Genomic DNA, 26533 nt, shown 5'->3' with positions numbered 1-26533 from the left:
TTCTGATTTCTCTCTGATTATAGACTATACTGCCTTGGTGATGATCACTAAAAAAAGCCTTTATAACCACTCTCCACAAAGGACTGACAGGAGTCTTGGCAATAAGGATAGGGATTTTTAAGATAAAAATCTAATCCATTACATTACCTTAAAATGTTTAGTGTAAATAATCAAACATAATAATTTCCTTTTTACACCCCACATACAATGGTCAAACTTGTGCACATGGGCACTTCCTGCACAGAATTTCTTCATCATCATTACTGGCTGATGATCCTAAATGTTTTTGCAAATACAGGGAAGGACATTTAACAATGCTTCATTGTAAACATTTCTGGACAGGTAAGGGGATATATATATAAAGTTTAGGAATTGTAGTAGAATTGAATCAAAGTCTATATTGTTTCTCACCAGTTCTGCTGAGAGAAACACAAGGAAGGACCTTTTATTTTCTGTGATTGTCATATATTCTTATTAGTCATCCATATAAATTACAGATTAGTATTTAGCAGTGCATATACATGCACTTAAAGAAAAAGCTTTCACTATAAATCTTTCTAAGTATTCTCCTTCCCAGTCTATATATGCTTTAGTAAGTTTTAGACTTCATCTTTTACTATTTACTTATTTCTCCACTTTTGAGACTATGTACAGAAAACTCTGGATTTTTACATTTACAAATGTAACCTCACTTGGTAATGAAATTTTGAAAAGTGTGTGTGTAGTATTTAAAAATCCCAACAACCCAGAAACACCACCTGAAAAAAACTGGGACTGTTTACTTTAACTTGACTTACATATTCTGTTACAGGTCATAAAAAAACCAAAATCTGGGTCTGATGCTATTAAACAGTACTGTACTCATTTGACCTTAAAAGTGTTTGAATGTTCCAACCTCTGGGGAAAACATACTTCTCAAGGATTCTGCTACAGGAGGCAAGTAATTTGTACGAAGTAATGTATTTTACATTTTCTATGATAGAAGTTTGTGGAGTTTTTTTGACTAGCTAGAACAAATTGGAGTCTATCAGCATTTTGGATATATGTGAGTCATTAAGTAGGCAGTATATATTACTATACAGATACTTGCTTTTAATCAAGACTTAGTTATTTTTGAAAATAATTGATTTTAAAACAACTTTTTGAACAACACCTACTTGAGGTCTTGGGAAGGTTCTGCTCTGATATGGGGTGTCTCCACAGAGTGCCCAAACACTGCCCCTTCCGTGCCTAAAATACATAAATAAAATACAGTACAATTACTTTGGAAAATAAAAACACATTGAAATGTATGACCACAAACTGACATTTTTAGGAGAAAATATCTGACTGAACCCTTCATTAATGATTATCAATGTTTCTTCATATTTATGTTTGCATTTCTATATCAAAATCTGGACTAACGTCATGTGAAACTTTAGACTTCTGCTTATCAGTAGATGAATTTCACATACAAATGTGAAAACATTTATAGATCCAAACTTTTTATCAGTGACTAGCCTGAATGCTCATCTCAAAACTTTGGAAACGGATTGTTTTACAGATAAGGAGAAAAATATCATAGATTTGTTAGACAAAAACACGTTTTAGAAGTGTCTACTGTCTTTTGCACGATGCTCATTTTACTTAAATTAAGATGCCAAGCTTTCAAAAGTTCTGAAATAACAATATATCACCTGAAGTCACTACCCTGAATCTCAATAACTGACAGCTTCACTTTCCTTCCATCAGACCTTTCTCAATGAAAACTTTTGTTCTCAAATAAATTAAAGAGATTTATCTGGAATGTCCTTTGGTTTTAGTGTTGGTAGTGGATGCTTATGTATCTCCTACTGGGCACCCAAAATTGAGGCAAAGAAAATGGGTAACTATTTCCTAAAACTGAATTGATTCTCTATTGAATTTTAATTTCTATAACTAGGTCCAAATTTCATATGATAATTCCATGTTTTGAAATACATGACCAAGCTTTTTAATGGAAAAACTCCTTTCAATTAAAAAATTAGTGTTCTGATAAATGTTCACTGAAGTTATATTAAAAAAGACAAATATTTACACAATCCATCTTTAAATGCAATTCTTTTTTAAGAATGAAAAAAGACCACCCCACACCAAAAAAAAAAAAAAAAAAAAGATATGATCAGCAAGTTCATTGTTAAAAAAATAGAAAACTCAAGAAACTGACATGTAGTGAACAGCACTATAAAATGAATATTTCTCCTAGCACTCAGACACAAGGATTGGACACATAACAATCATTCATATCACTCAATGTACATTTAATAGATAGCAATAGCTTACCTATGTTCTTAGGCATTCAAAAGTTTATGTGTTTTTATTTTTTCCCTGAAGCCTGTCATGTCTATTTTTGTTTACTGATTTGTCCAATGCCATTATTTTTGTCTTCCACTTATATAAACTTTACCTTTTTTTTTTTTTTTTTTAACAATATCCACGTGCTTGTAAGCCTTTACTTTTGTTCTCTGAAGATGGTGTACTGGGCACTGTGTAAAGAAAATAGCCTAGAACTATTGTGTGAAAGTCTTTCTAACCAAGAACCACTAGTAAAGTGAAAGAACTGAATAAAAACATATGTAAAACAGATAATGCATTTACCTTCTATCACTGGAAATAAGATCAAGGAAACTCCCTGGCATAATTGTAGTTGATTATTAAATATTTTTGAATTAATTGCCATATTTCAACAACAGAGGTTGTTCTGAGCCTTGCATTCCGAGTAAAATTAAAAATATACCAACAATGTCTCTCAGTAGCTTTGTAAGAAGTTCTCAACAGAACAAAGGCACCACTCTAATTGCTACAATATTTTAAATATAATAAAATAATTTCAATTATTTAAATATTTTATCTAAATATTTCACAAGTATTTTAAGAAATTTTGGATGTTAATAAAGATAGACATTTGGACATTTTTGCAGTTAAACAATAACATTTAGTAAACTGATCTTACCTGGATTTGAAAGCAAAGTGAGGCTACAGAATGTTTAATTGATAATACCATTTTACAGAGTTAAAGAGAAAATGTCCTGAGCAAGAAGCCAAAAAGATCTCATTAAACTACATTACTGTCAGGAAAACATCTTTATTAGTCATCTTATAAACTCCACTTTCATTTTAAAACAAAACAAACTTCCTCCCCACCTCCACCCCCCTCATTGTAAAATACTCTACTGGTATAGAGTATCCAAGAGAGGAAGAGGGGATTTCTGAGAGTAATGTAATAAAGTCCTAGGTTCTTATCTCTAGAAACCTATAAGCTTTACAAATACCTTGGAAAGCATACTGAAAACAATTTCATTACAACTGCTGCCTTGAAGATCTCACAAGAAAACAACCAAATCCACTTCCTAGAACCAAACTTTTCTGAGTGTTATGGGGAACCACAGGAGGGAAAAAACAGCATATCTTTTTACCTAGAAGTATTCACAGAGGTGCTGTGCAGAATCTGCTTTTCAGACCTGACATTTCCTTGCAATTCTGCTACCTTCAAGAGACAGCAATATCCTGTAACAGACTGTGTAGCCAGGCTTTCTGTCACTCAAAATAAATCTCACTTCCATCTATAATGGCACCCAAGAACTTCTACAGGAATTCAGAAATCAAAGAGTGCTTCCAGATGCTGTTCACTTCTTCATCAGCAAAATTAAATACTTCCAAGGTCAAGAGCTTTTTGTATTTTTGAAAGTGGCAATGGGATATGAAGATGTAAATAACTGAGCAGGATGCTGAATTCCCAATCTTTACTTATAAGAAGACCAGAGCTGTAATGTTTGAAAGAGCAGAAATAATGCAAAGATGTATAAAACATCACTGTAGTATGGGTCAGACACTAAATCAATCAGAAGTGCCAAAGATAATACTAGACAAAGATTGATAACAAGAGATAAATGACAGCCGGTTCTAAGCCAGCATTAGTGTTTCCTCACTTTCAGCAGTATTTGTTTAAAAGATGAGAAGGTGTCTCTCCCATAACAAGACGGAAATTTGGAAAGAAAGACCAAGTTTGTCCAAGTAGACTGAAAATCCAGACGGGTAGGATTAAGGATAAACTGATATAATTAAATAAAATATAATTAAAACTCAAACCAAAACAAACATGCTCCTCTTGCTATTTGAAGATATAATCCCACATATGTTTTATTCTTCTCATATGACTTCAAAAGGGAAAGTTCTTGCGGTAAATGCTTTATCCTCAAAAAATATGCTATCAATAAGTTCAACAATATCTCCATTTCCTTTTATTTTATACTTGAAGAAAAGCAAACACTAATAATGAACGTGTTTTTAGTAAGAGGGGTGAAGAAGATCAGCCAGTCAGAATATACTGATGTGTTTCCAGTAGTTAAAAAACAGGATCAAGAAAAATGGAAACAGAATGTACAGCAAACAAAAGAAATGAATCAGCATTACTTAAAAAAACAGAACAGAATAAAAATTATATGAAGGCATTCTTTATTTTTTAATTCACTATATGTAAATCTGTAGTGCTTTGATGGGAAGTTAGATCATGCAGTTCAGTATTGTTTTGGAAATGGCACTACAAACATACTATTTTATGAATAATAAATAAAACTATAAATCAGGATTCAAAGTGAATAGCATGATTTTTTAAATGAAATAAATATGCTTTATTTATTTAATATTTTACAATGTTAAAACATTTTTTTTACAGAAATAAAACAAGGCTCTATTAACTGTGTTCCTTGACTTACAGAATCATAACCAAGACCTACTTTGAGATGAGTGAAATTCTAGAGAGAGATGAATGAATACAAAAAAAGAATAAAAAGAAAAGACTTGAACCTTCAAGCCCTTTCAAGTACAGCTCAAAAGGAAGTAGTTAGGGAACTGAATTCAAAGCAACATGAGTTAGAATGGATAGCTATAAAAAGTGAACCTTTCAGAGGAAATAAAAGAGCAAGGGCATGGAGTATGTGCAAAGGATGTAAAATCAAAACTGTAAGTGTAACTGAATAAAATTACTCCTACCTCCAGTTTCCAGTGGAAGAGAATGAGTTAAGTGAAGACTTCACTAAAAAAGAAGTATCCGTGAAGGCAAACTACTGGTAAAAGACTACCAATCACTATAGAGGTTGTGGGAGAAAATAGCACGAGTCAGGCAAAAAGGCCAAAAGTCCAATTCTGTGTTCATAGAGAAACCTCTTTATGCACAGCAGATTTACAGACACCAGACCTTTAAAACATACTTTTCTGACACAAAGAAAATCAGTGACCCTTTCAGTACAAGTAAAACTAGTCACACATTCCTGTTAAAACTGATTATTCAGAATCCAGAGAGACCAGTGTAAACTACTAATTTCTGCTCAATTTACTGGTTCCTGAAATTCAGCCTTTGGGAAATTGTAAGTTTCATAGAAACAATGGAAGTACAACATTGGTATGGTGCCAGATTACATTTTCTTATGTATGTGCATGCTGAGGAAATTTTCTCATTTATTTAACCAGCAAATAATCCTTTTGTAATTTATGAGTTAGCTCACATAACAACACTGGTACCTTTTAGTGACTTAATAACCAACTAGCGTGAAATGACTGGCACCTAAGCATATTGATTAGTAGAGCTAAGTATTTTTTGTGGAAACAATGCTGGCTGAAGAGTTGATGAGCCAAGCATCAAAACCTAATAAATTATTTTGCTTTGAAAAGTGAGCCATACACGAACATAATTCCTCTCCACATCACTCTTGTAAGCAAATTACCTCAAATCTGTTGACAATGGAATTGTGTAGAATTTTGATGTGTACAAATAATATGGGACTGCAGCATCACAGGTTCAACTGAATCTTACTGCCTTGATTTAGGTTTTTCAGAAATGTCAAGTAATAATATGATGAAGTACTAAGATTATGCAAGTATTAGCCTGTAATGCCAATTTGTCCTCCGAGTTAGAGAGTTTAAAGATGAGTTTGTAAAATATTTATAATTTTTGAAACTTGCAATTTTACTTGTTGCAATCTCATGATTAAGTTAAAGCATCCACAAGTTTCACTGAGAAATATTAGTAATTAATCAAGATTGCTTTACCATTGAAGAGACCTTGAAAACATTGACTTTATGTTTAAAAAGTTTAATTACAATTAATGAAACCCAATTCTTAATTCTTTTACCATATGTATCTAAAATTTAAAAGTGCCTTTGTGACATTTGCTAGCTGTTGTTCAACACTAAGATCTTGGAAGAGCTGATCACTTCCGGACTGAAAAAAAAAACAGAAATATTCAACTATGCAGATCAAAGTTCATAGAAAGACCACAGAAAATTCTTGTTCCTTCTTTTTTAAAAGCCCGGTTATTATAACTTATCTGGGGTTGATTAGAAACCCAAAGGAGTCAGAATGCAGCTTTTGGACCACATATTGATTGTGCAGGTATTCAAGACCTTCAATTTTAATAAATGGCTTGAAAGGTAATTTAGCTAAGTAGTTGTATTAAAAAAGTATGATGTAATAGGATTTTTTGCTATGGAGGTGTACATAATTAAAATGAAAGTAAGTACGTTATTTTATGAAAACATGCTTGGCATGATTGCTGGGAATTCAATCTTGTGGAGTCCCTCAGCAGTAAAACTGATTAATGTTAAATAGTAATGGTTTCGGGTATGATACCGATGGCCATATTGGGGGAATAAGTAGGAAACTATAGTGTGGCCTAACTAGATACAGCTCTTCACTTGTAAACTAAAGCATAAGCATTGAAGTCTCCAGAGTTATTAAAAAGTAAACTCCAAAATGAATGATTTAGATTCATTACTCAAGGCCCTTGAACATGACTAATGTTTGATGCATATTTTCTGTATGGCAACCTTACTAAAGCAAGAATTCTACTTACCCGTTCATTTAGATAAGAAGAATGAGTTCCTTGGTAAATTAAAATTCAGCATCTTCAGTGTGATAATTTTTAATCAAAGCATATCGCAACTCCAGGAAATACTTGTAAAATTGCAACCGTCAGGATTTATCTTATTAAATATCACCTTAATTTCTACTGAGTACAAACATTTGAAACATTGCTTCCTAATGGTGGGCAGTTAAGACACCTCTTGTCTTGCAATGCAAATGAAACTGGATTATGTCTACGTGTTTAGTTGCTCATTCACATACTTGTTTGAAGGTTCATATCCAAAATCTTTGTTTAGCCACCACTTGGTTTGCTCTGCTGAAAAAGTGAACCTATTTGAATAAAATTTGGTGTAAAACTGAGCATAATAGCAACATAATTCAACTAATAATTGGAAATGTCTATACTAAATGTTACTACGGGGATGAAAAAAGTCAATATACTTAAGTGAAACTGCTGAGAAGTCACATTAAAATTGAATATTTCTTCAAAACATAAATGAAATTGAAAATATATACAAGGGGTTTAAGGAGAACAAGTTTTTAAAAAATAGTAATTTTCATTACATTTTTTACTTTTTTCCCCTGTGATGTATGACAGATGGAGATACACATGACAACAAAAATGATTAACTACAACCATTTTCTGCTTGAATTGATGCACTCTCATTGAAAAGTTACAACAGCTAGACATATGAATAGTTTTAAAGCTTACATTGATTTCACAGTAAATAATTCCTAAAACCAAAAAATATTTCTGTAGATATATATGATAGCCTGGATTTGCATTTTTCTTAAAATACTGTAAATGATTCTGGGCTTACAATACTGGAAACAGAGAGCAAAAATTGTCCTTGTCTACATTCAAAAAATTGAATTTTAATGGGATTATTTTTGTATTTAATAAATCAAAAAGACTGTATTTCCACTTTGTTGTAGAAGATAACCTTAGGATTTGGAACACTCAGGCTTATGCTATAATGAATAGTTAATCAGTTACAAAACAGAATTGCTGTTTCTTTGATGAAAAATGAATGAATCAATGAATGAGAGGACTATCAAACAGTTTCATAACCAGGGGACTCACCTGAGATACAAAAGAATGGGACATGAACTTCGATATCCCAAGTACAAAATGAAGGCTTTAACTTAAAGACTAATTAAATTACCTTACATTTTTTTCTTGATTTTTACTAAAAGCAAAAAGGTCATGTATTTGTACAGAATACTATGGAAAAATATTAGAATCTGAAGGGGGAAAGTGTGAGAAGGAGAAAACTTTTTCTCACCTAGTTTCAAGAACAATCAGCAATAATTCCCCATTTTGAAGCTTTCTGAAAATCCTATAATGTACTGCTGCCCACCTACAAAACCTAGCCAGAAATGTCTATCCAATTTTCTTCAAAAACATCTAAACCAAAATAATTAATTAGTAGCTTTTCATAAAAGCAAAAGGGCATTTGCCCTACAGTTAAGATATACCATAAATAAATGGTTTGATTTAGAAAAGTCAAAAGCTCAGAGGAATTTGTCAGGAGTTTCTCTATTAAGTCTAGACATCTAATTAGTTGCCTAAATTAGGAGTATAGATTATTTATATTTATTCTATAGCCAAAAAAGAGAAATTGACATCGCTAGAGGCTAGTTAGCTATTGATACTTGACTGAAACTAGAGCAAGAATGTACACAACCTAGGCACCTTGACGTTTTTGCCTTCAATGTCAGGTCAACAGTTGACATGTGAATTTTATCTAAATTGAAAAAGCTTGTTTGGAAATCTCACTTTAACTATCTCAGAAGTCATCTAAGTTACCCTTAGCACTAAAACTGATTTATAGGATGCCTTATAAAGGTTTTAGTGGCCAGTTCTTTATGCCATATGTAAATGTGCATTTATTTCTGTTCTCTACTTTGCCATTACTGCAGCATACAGAAAATTTGTTATGAATATGTGATAATTACTGCTGTATTCTTATAGTTTGATAAATTGCTTTTATTTATGATAAATGAAGCCACAAAGCAGCAGGACTACTATCCAGATTTTTGAAATAGCTCTACTACAGCATTTTTACTGTATAGGAATTAGCATGCCATTGATAAATTATAAACAAATATTTACATAAGTGCATTTGTGTACCCTGTAGAGGGCACTAATACACATATAAAAAGTCCATAATATGCAACTATATAGTATGTATTTTAAAAGTCACTGTAAAAATGCCTTCCAATACTTTTGAATTCAGGAAAAACTGATAATGTCAGAAGAATCCTCACATGTATTTCTACAATGCTGAAATGGAGATATGCTTGTATAACACATTTTGGTGCCTATTAGACCAAAACAAAAGAAAAATGTTAGTATCTTCAATTATTGAAATTTATAATTTTTTTTTTTCAGATATGAGAAATAAAATGAAGCTGTAATATCAGTTGCTCACAAGGTTGTTAAAAGTTTCTATTTGATATTACCACTAGTTATCTTAATTATCACCTATTATGACTGTCTTTTTGTTCCTGCTCTTTATTAATGTTCTGATTTTCTCTCTAGAAGTAAATTACACAGATGAATAAAGCACATTCAAACCTAGCAATAGTGCAATGCGAAAGGGCAAATGACTTAACTTAGATAAGCCTTTACTGCAGTTTTAAATGGAAATTCTGCAGCTGTGAGAGAGAGGGTGAATGTGCAACAGTAATTTTGTCACTTAATATTCTCATCTTCAAGTCAGCATAGCAGTGAAGCAAGCCTTTTAATTTAGCAACAAAATGGAAGCAGATGTATTTCAAATCAGTTAACTGCAATGACTGTAAACCACCAATGGTCATGTTAGCAAGCACATGTCTATATGAGTTCTGTATTAATCACAGGAAGGCAGCATATTTTCTGCAGGAAAGGACAAGATACTAAAGCATACTGCAATATGCTAAAGTTTGCCAAAATATGCATTTTTTGCCAGACTCAGATGTTTTTGCAGGCGAGAACAAGAGAGTTGCCACATACCTGGCAGAGGAAGCAGATTGATGGCAATAATTTGCTGCTATATCAACCTCTCCATTTTCAAGACGGGACTGAGCTGGTCACAGAGCAATTTGTCAGTGCCAGTCTCAATACTCCCTTCCATGTCACCAAGGAGCAGTATCAGGACTCAGATTACAACCACAATTCAGATTACCTGGCAAACCTTGTAACAGCTCAGATCTGCTGAGAGTCTTGTGGCATAACCCTAGTCTACTCTTTGCTCTTTTACTGTTTGTGAGTCAGGAGAGACCCAAAAATCACACTCTTGCCACTGCTGCAATATATCTATCATGAGTTCACCATAAGACTTTTAAGGTTTAAAAACTTTTCATTGACTTGCTATTTAACAAGGCATGTCTGGCTAAAATTAGCAAAACAGGTTTTACTTCTGCATGAAAATTCAGTGTGGTCAGCTGCCAGAGAAACTTGTTGTTCATATCCTCTTAGACATTAAACTACATTACGTTCAGGTACTTTCAGAACAGGATACTGAACACTGGGCACCAGGATTGTCATGTCTATGGAACAGAGCATCACAGAATTTGACAGTCACTATGAAAAATATTATTTTTCTTTACTATTTTTAAGTTAAAATTACAGAAAGAATATATTTTCTATGTCCAGCTATCAACAAAGGACTTTATCAGGTTCAGAGATAGGTTAAGAGACAAAAAAAGAAAAACTTCTTATTTTGCATTTTCTTCAGATCAGCCCTAAGAGGTATTTCTCTATATTATCCAGTTAACAAACTGTCATGATGCTTACCAATCCAGACTTTCAGCTTTAACTAAAGAGAACCTTACTCGGAAAAACCTCTATTCTTATAGTCTTAATCCTTCCAAAGGAATTTATTTGTTTTAAATTCAATCTTCCTTGTCTTTTAGTCTCCCTCTGGCCTCCAGATATCTTATCACTGTACGTAATATGCTCTGTTTTTTTCAGCAGGATATTCCTTCTGCTTCTTTCCTCATCCTGTATTAAAAGTTCCTTTTAATATCTATACTGATTTATCACATTAATGCTTTGCCAAAATGAAATTGTTTTTTTTTTTTTCTTCATGACAGCAAATCTAACAAGAGTATTTTCATTAAACCTTCAAATTCAGACACTCTAATTGGCCTTTTGCTTTCATCCTAAATCTAAATATAAACCAGGGAGGCAAGGCCAAGAATGACAGTGAGAAAAAAAAAACCTGCAACTATAAAAAGCCTGAAAACAGTCCTGACAGCTAAAACATGAAGCAAACTTGTTGATAAACACTCTATCTGCACAGTATGCTTTACCTATTGCATTTTCTCTGCCCCACCCTGAGAGTGTAAAAACAGATTTAAAAAGTAGTCCATCATTTGGTAATGCTGCTAAGATAAAAATAGAAAAAATAATATAGCTGGTTTGCTTGATATGAAAATAAATATTTTTTAAAAAGGTATTTCCTTTTGATGTTTAATGAGAAAAGACTTTCAGATGTAACTACCAATCCCACCTCATGTTTTTGACCATAAATCGGGAAAGCGATTTTTCAAGGGAAGCTAACATTCAGCTACTGCCAGTATTTTGCTTTGTTGATCTTGGATACGTCTTGTATCTTAGTGTGATATCCAGGTACTTTGAAAGCTTTACATGCTGCTGTATCTAGACCTTTGACCACCATAACATACCTGCTTTGCAGAAAGTGATGCAGAAAAAGAACATGAAAAAGCACTCTTCCTAGTTACACTGTAAGTGCCATAACCTATAATACTTGCTGTCACTTCTGTCACGCTTTATGTACCAGATTGTTTTAGAATGATGATGACTTAAGGGCAGTCTCCACTTGAGCTAAATGATGTTTTGGCATTTGTAAAGGAATAAGGCTGCCTGGAGGAACTGAAAGGCATTTGTGTGTCTATGTGTGTGTGCATGTATGTTCTTAGATCTATACTCTAGCAGTCTTTATCTAGCATGCTCACAAAATATCTTTCAAATGCTTTACAAACCTGCTATCTAATAGCTTCAATGGAAATCAAGATATTTGCTAAAGAACAGTTACCATAAAACTGAATTCTAATGCTTTCTAAGTTGGAACAGCTAGATGAACATATCCCATTGTGCCCATTACTGAAATTAGTGTTGACAGGATCAATACAAGTGTTCTTCATATATCATGACAGTAAAATTTATGGTATGCATATTCACTTCAGTTTATTTGTGAATGTGACATAAGCCATCAGGAAACACTGACATGTAGGTTCTAGTGCGGGCTATCAACTAAAATATGATGATTTCTGACAGGAGAGGTCTCTAATTGCTTTACTTTTCATTCATCTTATCCCTTCTTGTAGAGAAGTGTGCTTATTCATGAAGCTTTCTCATCTTCACTTCACTGTACAGAATCTTACTTAAAAGTGATGTTGAAAATACACACCGAAAGTAACTAACGTATAAAACAGAATTATAGGAACACACTATGCAAAGAGGAACTGCACACAGAAGGAAATAAAGGACAAGAGAATGGTCCCTTCTTATGGCCAAGCCCAATTTTTTTTTTTCATTTTCTCTCCAGTAAGATGAAAGGGTAGCTGTGTAGTGTTATTTCAGAATGTCAGCATGGTTAACCATGGATGTTTCAGATTGCCAGGATATGATCAAAATCAGTCACATTTATTCTGTGTTCTTCCATTCATACAGTTCTAATGCCATTTTGTGAATTAATCCTGTGAAAAGAGTGTTTTGTAGTGTTGCTCTTTGTTTCAAAACACTGCAATTTGGCACTAACTTTGCTCAGTATCATACCTACGAATGCCCACCTCATCAAAGCATACAGTTTGGACCAGTATATTTGATTGTGACAGCATTTATTCAAACAGGAACTAAGAAATCTGTATTCCTAGATTAGCACTGATCTCCTAGGTTTAGAATGGAATAGCCCAAAACTCTGTACCTCAGTTCAAGTAAAATGAAAATACTTAATAAGACCTGACAGGAGATCACTCAAGAAAAAATATATAATATTAATTGCACACTGTGTTATGCATAATTGTACAGTATGAAATAATAATGTAAAAAAGATAATAAATTAACACTTTCAGAAAAAATAATAAAAATTAGAAATGATAGTCAATAAAACTAATAAGAATGACTTTTAGAAATGCATCAAACATAAGTAAAAGCTAGTGAAAGTGGATTAAGTGAAAAGCAGAGAAAGAAAGTGGAAAGATAAATTTTCCTCAAGGAATTTAAATATGAAACAGGAAGCGGTCCTTGCTCAATTAATTATAAATTAATAAATGGGGATGCTAATTAGTGCAGAAGGAAGACCAAGTGACTCAATAAAATTTCAGTCATGGTTCAAGATCCTAAGAATTATTTATTACTCCAGTCTTGCTAAGTTCCTCATTGTATGCTTTAGCTAAAGTGATACAACCCACAGGACCAAAATTCAAGCATACATTTAAATGCTTTGTAGGATTACTGCCAGAATGCTTAACTATTGGCCTTGAAAATTCAAACCCAAAGGATGGGCAATGTAGCTCTGAAAAATGTGAAAGAACTCAAAGCAATGAGGCAACTGAAATGACAAACCATGGGTAAGAAAAATGTATATTTTAACAATCTATATAAACCATAGCTGCTTAAAAAAAAATTTTGTGAACTTAAGCATCAATTTAGTTTATTCATTCAGGGCTCATTCTTGCTCCTATACAATTAAAAGGCAAACCTTACACTGATTTCAAGCTCCAGGATACTAGTTCCAGTTGATGGGGACTGGCAAGGATGGAGAAGCATCATCATCTGTTTTATATCTGCTTTCAGTAAATTTTATATAGAATAAATTTACTGACAAGTATGTTTGCTTTCACAATGTTTTGAAAATAAATATGTCAAAATAAACTTTGATGTTTTAGTTACAATTTTTGCACAGACAACTAAATTCCAAGGATTAAGTTTATCCAATAATGAAACAAATATACTTCTAATGTACGTCAAAAATTCTTGGACTTCAAATTCTAACAAGTCACAAATAAAATAATCATGATCAAACCACTATCATAAATTATTTCCTGAAATACTAATAATTAAATATAAGAGAAAGGCAATTTGTTCACAGATGTTTTACAAATGGAAGTTACCTATTTCTACAGTGGAACTGCTTAACACAACTTTTAAAAAATGCATTAGTTTTGTTCTTAGAAACTTGTATACGCCTGGTGATATTTATATGTTTGGAGAGGCTAGGCTGTTAAGGGTACTTAGATCAGTTCTATGGCTATGAAATTACTGTCCCTGTTGTGTTCAATTTATCTGGACCTAAATAACTGGGTGACCCAAATTTAGGAATTAAAGACTAAGAAATAGTTAAGAGGAAGAAAGACATTAATTCCTTAAAGAATGAGACTAGATGAATTCTGAAGAAATTGAGAAGGGTTCACCAAGAAGGATGCTTGCCTCCTCTGGGAAGCCCATTTGAAAAGTGTCAGGGATTGCTTACAACAGAGCACACAGTAGGAGAAAAAGGTCTGTGGAGGATATCTTTCTAAGCCAGGAATATCTGAGCCAGGCATAAACACAGTATCACTTAGCTGTTGAGAGTCAAGGCAAATTCAGTCAGACTAGGATCTACACCAATACAATTAGCCGTTTCAAGACCATTCATGCGAGACTGTGTCTAGTTAGATTTCAAGTAAGAGGAAAACTTCTTTGCATCCACATAAAATATACTATTTAGACTTACCCTGAGACTCTTGTCTGATGATCAGATCTCAGAAAAATGAGGCCTCCCGCTGGAGAAGTGCCTGCTGGGAAAAACTAGTTTGGCTGGTAGATGGAAGAATTTTGAACAGGAGCAGTAGTACATAACTTAGTTCTATTCTATCTGAAAGACTTGTTCTCAACTTAATGTCAGGTCTCCCAATAGAGAAAAGTATTCATGGGGTAAAGAAATAAAGCTGTTGACAAGTCATTAGTTGACAGACGAGGTCAATCTGACTGGTCTACAACCATGCAGAAGGGATGAGAACTCTGAAGGACTTCCCTGGAACAATCCAAAGCAAAGGCGTTAGCCGTATGTGAAGAACTGCAGACAGTAGGGCTGCTAAACGACATGCCTGTCTCTGAAAACACATGCTGAAAGGCAGCAGTGAAAGCCAAGAAAGTAGGTGCTGCTTCTATGGCTGTACAAACAGTACTTGCTGAACCTTGGCTGGGGATGCATACCCTTCCATCTACAGCAGAGAGATATTCCTCCTCTCTCATAATGCCCCACTTTGCTATGACTTGTTCAGGATTTATGGAGAGACTTCAGTGTTCCTCTGCTTAATGAAAAGAAAAATCTTAAGAAAGGAATAAAATTATTTGCTATTGTTTCCCTTTTACTTTATAAAAGAGAAAAAAGGAAGTTTACACTTAGCTTGAACAGAAACACTTCTGTGCAAAAGTCAAAATAGGAGTTTTGTAACTGATAGGTTTCATGAGTGGTTAGTTAGAGATATAATGTAGAGCTAGGTGCAAATGCAAATACTGATCTCTTTTTTTTGGTCATGCTACCCACCTGTCTTTCCATACTGAACACTGCATTATAGCTAAAAAACTCCTAAAAGAATGTAAATATGACTACAATGAAGAGGACTGTATCTAACACATGCCAGTCAGAATTATTCTAGTGTAAATTTCTGCCAGAATTCTGACTCTTCTATCAGTGTTGTAAGCAGAACAACAGTAGCATATTGTTACACAGGCACCTTCTGGAAATTACTGAAACCTGACTGACCTTGTTAAATTGTCTAAAATCTCCATCTAGTCTTGCTCAGTGTTTTACTTTAAAACCTCATATAATCTACTAATTTCATATTTTCTATAAGGTCTTAGGAAATAACATGTACATTACATTTATCAACCTCAAATTATTTTCTGACAACAATATTCTTGTTTTATATGGAAATAAAATTTTTATAATTTCTGGTATAAATTCAAGTGTCAGGTATGATTCCTCTAGTGACTGTTCTGATAAACAAAAGCTCAAAAAATCCCAAAATATTAGTCATGAAGTATTAAAATGCAGTAATAAATAATATGAAGCATTTAAAATTATTTAAAGTAATAAACAATTCTATGTGAATAATACAGCTACTTGCGACATTTAAAATAAAATTAATAGAGAAGGTTTCTTTTAAACAAACAGAAGCTTGTAAGAATTGTGTCTGCCTACAATAGTGACAGCTGCAAAGAGTAGGACATTAATCCTAAGGTTAGCAAGAACAAATTTTATTGAATTTACATTAGTTGGCTTGTGACTAGAGATAAAAAGAAAGTATCTGACATCATCTAAGGCTCATTCCTTGCTGTGATCATTAAGCTCAAAGCCAAATCAGGATCAACCAGCTCATCTCCACCAGATTGTTGAAGATGTACATTCTATTCTCTACAGCCAAACTATTCCAATGTTCCACTGTTCTTTCCATTAATAATTTTTGGTTTTCTCTTTTTAAATTGATAGACAGCATCCCTTGTTTGTCCCTTGTTTTTCAACAGGCCATTTCTCAAGGCCTCAAGACTGATACCATATTCCCTTTTATATTTTTTTCTTCAAGCTAAACAGCACTGTCATTTTCTCTCTTCCCTCAGAGATCATACTTCTGGACAACTAATCAATCTTGTGGCTCTGGATTCAATCCAGTTGTTTACTGAACAATGGTACACCAAACTGGACTAAGGACTTTGGAGAGTACCTTGACATTATTGAACAGAGCAGATCTGCAGGCTCTACTCCTGTGTACACATTCTAGCTTCGTATTTTACTTTCTTGCATCACATGATGCTCTTCAGCTTGTGATCCAAAATCCTTCCTAACTCTTTTTCTGATGATTCCCATGAGTCTTACTTATGAATTCTTTGAGGTTTTAAAATTGACCCCTGGACCTCAATTTAATTTTGTTTTGCTGTCTTTCCCTGTAACTTTCAAACAGGGGATGTTCTCATTACATGATGGTTGCCCTCTCTCAGATTTCTTTTCACTTTCATATTCTCAGTTCTTTCCCACTGATCAGCAACAGTCCCTTATGTTACTCTTTCAACAGTGTATCATCCTTATAATATATAAATCTTTTGTACAGTCAGTGTCTTGATTTTTTTTTCCCCCAACAGATGTCTGTCTCTGTAGTTAAAAGAAACAGGGGGCTCCCAAACATTTTAAAATGTCACCAGGCCCTGTGCATTAGGAGATCCCTTTTTTTTCATTAAAGCTTTATCTGTATAATCTTTTTGGTTTGGTGGTAAACATCACCACATAGGTTCTTTGCCCGTTCATCAGTACCCATGAAGTATAAATCCATTTGCATTTTGAATCTCAGAGCAGTTATACACTCTTGATGCATCCACTTCTGCCTGGACATTGGGGTTTTTTGCTTCATTCTCTTTTTATGAGATGATTCTTACCACATATAATTTAATTTATTTTATAGAATATATGTTGATTCTTGCCACTCTTTCTTCTGGAATTTACATTACACTTTCTGAATTCTTATACATTTCTATCTACACTTCTTAATCTTCATACACACATATGCACTTCTGTACTTTCTGAACCTTGAGCAGAGCCACATTGTTATATACTTTTAATTCAGATACAAAGGCCTATATACATTGATGATATTTTTCTAGAGCCAAAATGATGGCTTATTATGTTTGTGTCTTGGTGTGCTGAATTTAATGCTGTCAGACACTGTGAAATGTAAACTCATCATTAGCCACAATAAGGACAGAAATTTAAATTCACAACGTAGGCTGAAGGCTTCAGGCCATATTTTCGTGGGTGATACAATTATTTTTTTTTTTCTCTGGAGTTGCTTCCTGTGGGTGAAATTATTCCTAGCTTATGGGAGTCTGCTATGAATAAGCTCTGAGATACACTGCAGAGCAGAAATTATTTGAATCTATGTTTTTCACAGCTTTCACTGTATACCTGCTTTATAAATAGATCTACAGATAACAATGAAGTCCAAGATATTACTGGTGGAAATCTACTAACTTTTCCTCTCAGTAAAGCTCTGTTTCAAACTGCGACTGCCGTGGACTCAAACAGTAGCTCTCTGTAAGGATTTCTGTATTTATTCTTTCTGCTACTTTCTACCTAAATTTACAGTCAAGGTCTTCATGTTCATTCACATGAGTTTTGAAAGTATGATGTATGTCATAACATATTCTTGTATAATCTAACTATGCAGTTTATGCCTACTAGATAGATTAGCTTGTACTAAAAGTTGGGTAAAAAGTTGCCTTAAGATTGGGTAAAAATAAAAAAGCCACTTTGTAGTAGTTTCAGGTATGATTTAGAGAAAACAAAATGCATGTCTGATATGTATTACATAGCTCACAGTTAGAGATACATCTGTATATGGTTTGGGAAAAGTCAGATGACTGCAATATTTTCTAAAAATGTAATAGTATTCCTCCTATTCTGAAGGCTTTATAAATTGAAATCCAAATGATCTCACCTTCTAGTGTCTAATGAGAATACTGGTCCAGGACAAAGCAAGATATTTTTGGTTTGTAATATCATCATTATAAGGTGAGTAATTGGATCCATATACTCTTTTCACTGAACCTGAATCCTATAGTGCTTTGCAGCCTGACCCTTATCTCTAACAATAGAATTTTGTTTCCAGGCAGAAATAAATCACAAGCAACTACTTTAAGGTAAAAAAATGAAATGGGAATGCTGGAGCACCTTTATGATTCACTTTTCCTTCCAGTGAGTAGCTATATCTTAAAAATAGAGATGGGTCTGACTGCTGTAATTTAAGTGTGCATTTTCAAAACTACAAAGGCCTTGAGGGCATGTGAGTGTCAGACTCAGCTCAGATTTTAAGAGTTAGAATTTTACTACAAAATCTGAACCCAATTCATATCAAGTTTCTGCACCAAAATCTTCTGAATGTTTAGTGCGTGTTTTCCAAACAAGTTGGTTTGGTTTGATTTAAGAGTTATCTCAGTTTACTAATAATGGGGCAATTTTCCACTGGGCTTTGACCCTTACATAAGCTATGTGGATTTGCGTGGTATCATGCAATTCAGACCCTTCAAAATTAGAAGTACTTTAAATTGTATCTCTGGACTCTGCACCATTCTTCTACAGGGAATGTGGAAAATGATTTGGAATATAATACAGATATTGGCAGCTTTTCCCTAAAAACATTCATTCTTACATTGGTCACAAATATCCAATAACTTAATCTTGGTGTCAAAGGTTTAACCTGAAAACCAGATTCAATCTGGAAGTTAGAATCAGTCTCTGGATCAATCCTGCCCTGTACCAGAACAGAGCATATAGTCTCTTTGCTAACTTTAGGAAGCTGCTGGCTGTGTTCTATAAACAAACAGCTCAGGCAAGTACAGAATCAAGTACAGAATCAGATCAGAAACATAAGCCCTATTTAATAGAATTAAATAGATTATAGCCCAGAGGGAGAGTAAAGGATTAAAATCTGTCTTTTATAACTAATGCTATCATGAAAAAAAGGAAAAAACAAAACAAAACAACTAATATGGAAGGAGAGGCATTCAGAAAACACAGATTATAGAAAGATTGACTCTCTAGGTAGAGGAGCCTCCACCTAAACATAAAAAGTGTGAATTTTGCTGGTTTTTTTCCTCTTCCTTTTCCTTTCTCCTGCCTGACTATATGCTGGATCCTTCTATGTCTCTGCCTATAGAACAGCTTTGTTGAGTGTTTTTCAGTGGAATGGCTGTAAGAAATTGAATATTTTCCTGGATTGGCAGAACTGCTTGCAAATTTGTCTGCTTTCTGGTCTGTTCCCTTTTCAGAAAAACTTTTATCAAAGTTTCTTTCTCTTTAGAAACATTCCTGAGACCAATCATTCTGTTCCTTGGCATGTTTCTGTTCAAGTGCCAAAAATCAAAATCTTTCTTTCTCAAACAGTTATTATCCCTAGGTCAATGTAGTCCTCCAACAATCTACAGAGTCACCTGCAGGCTGATGTAAGTACACCCTGGTAGCAATCTGAGCTGGCTGGATACATTCTACCCTTAATGAGAAGATATAAATATATTTTGTGCAGTGTCCTGGATAAAAAAATTATTTATTTATTCTCACCACTTTTAGCCTGCCTATAAAACTTCTACTTCATAGACAGCTTGGAGCTCACATATGTATGCTTGTAATCAGCTCTGTAGTTCTACCTCAAGAGTAATGCTCTGACAGGTTGCTCTGTTGCCAAGTGCTTAGACTCCTGCAGTAATATTATCTTTCAATCAGAGCTCTCACATAGAGAAATCTGGACATAAAATGTTTCGTTGAGATCTAAATAAACTTAGCAGAAGGAATCTTATTCACCCAGTACATTTTGAGGAACATATTAATGTAGTCATTACCGAGGAAACACAGAAATTCTATATATGTAATGCATTTTTGTTACTGACAGATGATGATAAAAGATTTCTGGTTCTATCAGTGTTCAGGGTACTGAGGCTGGCATATCTACTTAAAGGTTTAACTTTTTACTATAGCATCAAATACAGTAGTTTTACTGTGGTCACATAATTCGGCTTTGTAAATCAGCTTAAAGTGATTAAGAGCTTCCCTTCATCTTATGCCACTTCACTCTCCAAACTCCATCTGTCCTGAAAGACAATCCACCAACTGAACGCGGCAAATCCAAGATCTTCTTTCCTTTTCATATTGAAATTCCTATTCAGTCTCTGAAGGCACTAAAAATATGCCTACTGTAATAACAACATACATCAAATAATCATTTATTTTTCTACATTTCAGTACTTGTTATAAATATTTTATTTTTACTTTTCCAACCTAATTTGCAATTCACATATATTTCCTCATATTTCTGTCATATTTCCTTTTTATAGCCATAAGCCATATTTCTACTTTATCATTTCCTTTTAACTACTCTGGAAGACCTTTCTATATTTCAATTACCTGCAGACTCACAATCCTACAGCATAATCTTAAAATCAAAACTGACGTACTGATGCACTCTTCTGCATGTTAATTCTGGTTATTATTGGAATATTATTAGAAGTATGTAGGTATCTTCTGAAGTTTCCTTGACACATCAAGGCTCTCATCTTTCATCAAGTGAAGTAAATGGCTTTGATCAAAGCCACATTGAACCCACTATAAGCATATACTTTAGTGTAATGAAAAAGATACTTGCAGCCCTTCACAGATTTTTCCCTGACACTGTTCTGGTGTCAAAGTAGATTTGACCTACACATGTCCTGCTATTAATCTTAGAAAGTTTCCATTAAACTGAAGTATGCTATCTCCTGTCCTTCTCTGACTTCCATCTTTCTATATAACTTTGCTATTTGACAAGGAAGAAGGCTCATAGGTGGTCATAATCATCTCCAAAGATTTGTGCCTCTTCTTTTTGTTTCTCCTCCTACTGCTAGCAACCACATGCAAGTCTTATTACAATTGAAATTCCCATGACAAGATCTATTATCATGTTTGAAATATGGAAACAAAGTGGTCTTTGGCTAATTATATCAGCTCACACAATACAGACATGGAGACCATATATCTGAACATTTTTGTGTTTCAATAAATTATAGAAGCAGTTGAACTCTATAGAACTATTACTAAAATCTTGGTAAAATATTAACTGGCAAGTTTTTAATTGACTTCTTGTTTATTTTCAAAATAAAAATATTACTGTTAACATATTAATTATCATTATAACAAAATTCAGTTTTATCCAGAAAGGACTTTGGGTCCCATGTTAAAACAGATTTCACCACTCAGACATGCAGCAATAAGGGATGAAAGAAAATAAGCCAGGAGTTAAGAAAGTAATAAGAAAGAAAATAAATTAGTTCTCCATAAAGGTGAGTAATATTTGCCAAACAATCTAGACTGGGTTATTTAGCAAAAGTGATACAGTTTATTTGCTGCATCTAGAAAACAAAATTGGATTTGACTGCATAACATCAATGGCTTCTGATGGAAGACCTATGTGGTTTAATTTGCAAATCCATTTTTGTCTTGTCTTTTTTTAAACATGTTTAATAAAAAAGCCACACGTGCAAGTACAACTGATTTAGAAGAAGGTACTTAAACCTGTAACAAATCAAGTTATGCTATTGTTTTTATAGGTCTTGCAAGAAGGATCAGAGATAAAATCATGGTTAACTAAAAGAACACTATAGCCAAGTCTGAGTGAAGAATATAGATCAGAAGAACACATAGGAGACAATATGAGAACTAAATTGCAGTCTCTTCTTCAAAAAATCATAGAGAGAAATACTGTTTTCAAAAAAAAACAAAACGTTTGCATAATTTGGACAAAACATTGTATGTTTAATGGAAAAAAAAAGTTTCTGACAATGTGCCTTTAGCCTTAACTTAGCAAACCACCTCAAAAGTCAGAGGAGAAAAAACACCTGTTACATTGTCCAAAAAAGGAGGTGCTTTGCTTAGAATATAACTAGAGGACCTCCACATTTCTTAGTACTTCTTATACAGCTGCTAACTACAAGTTTGGTTTAATAAAAAAAAAAAAAAAAAAAAAAAAGGAAGATAGACTGTATTAACAGAGATATACAGTGAAAGTCTTTATAGAAAGAATTACAACGCTCTTTCGTAGCAGTGTCTCAGAAAAATATATCTTGAACTAGGCCTTCTTAGTCCGTTTTCTCAAAAGTACTTTGGCAGGATACAGCTTGAGTAACAATATATGCTTGTACTCTCACTGATAGCTATGACCAATGCAGTGTTTTCAAGTTCTGCTACAAGAACATCTTAAAGAGATTGTATTTCAGTTAACAGAAATATGAGATAGAAGCACAGGGCAGAAAACTGTATGAAGATTTAAATAACAGAAGTAAAAGTCAAACAGATACTCCTGCTCTGGAACTGCAGAAGGAGTGAAGACGACTCCATGCTGCTACAGATGCTGTCCGTTCATGGGGACAGGGTGAATATAAGAGATGGAGAACGGTTTCACCATATGTAGAAAGGAACCTGTGAGCCCACCAGAAACTCAGCTCCTTATTCCTGCTTGTTTCCCAGCTCTTTGGCAACATATTTACTTCATCGTGCCTTTCTCTCCCCTCCCTACAAAGCTCTATGATAGATGTTAAACTTGGTAGTAGGAAGCATCCCTGTGCAAACCGGCAATACGCAGCTGCAGTTCTAACAGCTCTGTCTAACAAAGCAAAGGTTGAATGTTTTTTCTTCTTTCCTCAAACGATAAAGTAGAAAAGAGCTAACACAGTTAAAAGAAAAAGCAAAAGTAACAATGGAAGGAAGAATAAGAAGTCTAAATTAAATCAGCCAGGTGTCTATTTTTAAACTGAGAGACGCTTAATAGGGAAATGCAATATCTCTAAAACAAAGTAGTATTCTTGATTCCATATTTTTCTTATATGGAAAATATATTGATATCTGGATTACTAGCCTGTTTCTACTATACCTTTCTTCCTGGAACAGGCTGCCTATGTAAAAATTTACAAATAAAAATGCTACAAAATAATCAATGAGAAGCTGTAAACTTAATCTTCCAAGTTTTTACTAATCAAAAATTTCTTACACTGTCTTATGATAGATAGCTTTTTTTAAGCTGTTGATTACAAAAGCATTCTTCTGAATTGATAAAAAATCATATAAAATAAATCCCATATTGCCATAGTGGTTTAAAAATGTTCATAAAATGGGCATGCTTTAGAAAATTAATTACCACAATGCATCATTTATTGGGCCCAGTCAGAATGAAATGTTTCCAAAGAGACACTATTCACAGATAAGCAAGAAAATAAAATCAGGTTTTCATTGTAGCACCACATTGAAATAGCTACATGTGAAAGTTTAATCTCCAAATAAACACATCTTTTTTTTGCTTTATGATATTAATTTTTTGTTTTCTCTGTTTTTCCATAACTCTTTTCCTATATTCACCCCAAGGCACCATGATTATCGAAACACACACTTGAGAGAAATACACTAAAAAAATATTTCTGGTTGATGTTTGACATTAGGATGCCTTGCCAGGTTTCATCAGTCGTATCATGCTATATAGCTTAATGCAGTCTGATTGATGCAACTCACAGGGACTCATCACCTTTCATGTGTTTGCTGAAGAATTTAAAGGTATCACAGAATCTTGGACAGAATTCAGAGATACTATATGAAAGAAAGATTTCGCTATTTTATTTTTCCATGATGATAGAATTTATTTTTTTACCCCTTGGGGATTTTTTTAAAAAATACTTTCCTTGAAATTGCATGGATCATACAACTTCTAGTGTTCATTGGGAAATCTATGTTAAATATTTTCAGCTTTAGATTAGTCAACAGTAAAGCATAGATGTCGCATTACAGCCTTATTATTTGGCTGCAGATTAGTATTTATGCTGCAAGAAGCCTTCTTAGGATACAGAAATTGGGATATGAGGTTATTCTCTCTAAGCCTTTCAGACATACTCATTCATTTAGAAATCTAATACTTTTCCATTCATTCTATGGGATAATATTGTTCTTCTGTATCATGATGATGGAAGGGTTAACCTAAAGTGGGCCTTAGGGATTTAAAGCCTAAAATTTTCACACTAGCCTTTTATAGCCTCATGATAAGATAGTTTACTAATGAAATCTGATTTGAAGACAAGACGATTACCCAAAGATTAGAAAGAATGATCCCAACTTCATTTAATTACTTTTGAAAAAGACTACAATAATTTTCAAGTTATTTCTAAAAGTAAATTACTCTTTCAGTTACAATTACAAAATACCTTTTCTAGAGAAACTGCCCAAAATATTGGACACTAGGCTATTTAACTGAACATAATTTGTATTTAACTTCGTGACCTAAATGACAATACTTGGAACCTAATAAATCCTTCAATATACGTATTTTCTTTGTGATATTTAAATAATGCCTAAATTTTGTGTGTGTGTGCATGTGCAAGGAATTAAAGTCAATGTTTTTATTGTTTTAACTTTAAAATAATTTTTTTGAGTTTAATGAAATAATTTATGAAATAATTCCTTTGAAAATTAAATCCTAACTTGTTTATTTTTCATTTTAGCCACAGAAGGAAAATCAATTACTTGTACAAACAACCCTAGAAATGAGATTCTCTGTTAGGGCTCAACAGGTGTACAGTAATCCCTGAAACTCAGATGAATATAGCAAAATTTTCCTAGTCTTTACTTTTTTATTTATTTTTTAATTTGGACAAGGAGCTTAATATAAATACACATACAGTCAGGTGTATTTCTAGAATTAAGGAAAAAAGCCTGTTCTTTTCACAGGGAACAACCCTATATCCTATGCTAAGCATTGTTGAATAACTTTTCATTTGTTGTTCTGCTTTCGGTACCACTGATGTCAACAGGTGCTATGGGAACTCAAGCCACTTTGAAGTTAAAGACAGTTGAGCAGTTCTTTGCTTTTGAGGTTTGATTAAAAAATTAACATGACATCTACAACTTATGATTACATTTATAGATGGCAGTAAATCTAATCCTCATTGCCATTTGTAAAATGTTTTAATTTTTAACTTATGATACATGCTTTGAAATGTTCTGTGTTGATTGTATCTTTAACTTTCTCAGTATTTAATATTCTGATCAAATTTGAAACTTAGGAAGAGTCAATACGATTCTCTTTTTTCTTCTTTTGTCATTTCATTTAATGCCTTAGGTTTTACTATGTTAAAATTCTTGAACAGCTACCAGCTATGAAGAATAACTGCTGACTCAACAAAACACTGATGTCTCCCTCTCCTAACCCCAAATTTGGTAAACCGATACAATTTAGTGTATTATATTGGATACTGCAACATCACTAAACTGCCTGCTTGTAAAAGCCTTTTCTTTTGGTTTAGCAGCTTTAAAACAGATTGCTTGGCTAGAGAAGATAGAGGTCAGATAGGAATGAAAAGGGAAGAAAAGTTAACCCACATATACTATTAAGTGACAATCTTGAGGCTTATAAGAAAGTTCAGTCATATCTTGATTCTGGACTTCCTGGATCTATTTTAATGCTCTATCTGGTATTACACAGAAGTAGAACTCCCTACTATTTTTAAAAAAGGCTTGAAGTTGCTAATAATGCATCTCTTAGTTCTATAGACCAGAAAGGGATATCTTATCATAATCATCATAAACCAGAACCATCTTATACTTTCTACACAACTGAACTTTCAAACTAGAAGGTTGATTACAAACCTGGCATCCCCAGGTACAGACTGAACTAAAGCTAAACACCCCTGACTGGTGAATAAATTAAAGTTTTGTGTCTTATTTTAGAATATGAGTGGATAGCTCAAGTCCAACCCAAGCTCAGATAAGATATTATTATGTAAAGTTAAAGCATTTATCTAAAACAAATTTAGGTAGCCTTTTTCTTTTTTTTTTTTTTTTTTTTAATAAGATAGTATATTTCTAATATTAAATGAGTTACTGATATATAGATACACACACACACACACAATGATGACAGTAAAATCTCAATTAGAATGATTTTTCTTACTTTACTGAATAAATTTTCAAGTCAAGACAGTGTTTCTACTTACTACACTTCAGCTGAGCCTCCTAAAGTAAAGCAGAGTACATACCCTTAATTCACATGGAAGTTAGACTTGATACTTTATGCAGAAAAAACTAAGGTCATAGTATAGAACAA

The 26533-nt window shown here is 33.4% G+C and overlaps 1 protein-coding gene across 2 annotated transcripts in view; it reads right to left on the bottom strand.

Moving 5' to 3' along the window:
* The window catches only part of SGCZ (sarcoglycan zeta), a 241443-nt gene that overhangs the window by 25156 nt on the left and 189754 nt on the right, over positions 1-26533 (bottom strand). For both annotated transcript variants that reach the window (XM_032999155.2, XM_032999156.2), the window contains one exon: positions 1158-1230. In XM_032999155.2, the coding sequence (XP_032855046.2) occupies positions 1158-1230 (73 nt within the window). The remainder of the gene's footprint in view (positions 1-1157; positions 1231-26533) is intronic.

The sequence above is a fragment of the Tyto alba genome, unplaced genomic scaffold (genome assembly GCF_018691265.1).
Source record: "Tyto alba isolate M040663 unplaced genomic scaffold, T.alba_DEE_v4.0 Super-Scaffold_6, whole genome shotgun sequence".
Taxonomy (NCBI): Eukaryota; Metazoa; Chordata; class Aves; order Strigiformes; family Tytonidae; genus Tyto; species Tyto alba.
The sequence above is the reverse complement of the archived record's forward strand: the minus strand, read 5'-3'. Positions and strand labels throughout refer to the sequence as shown.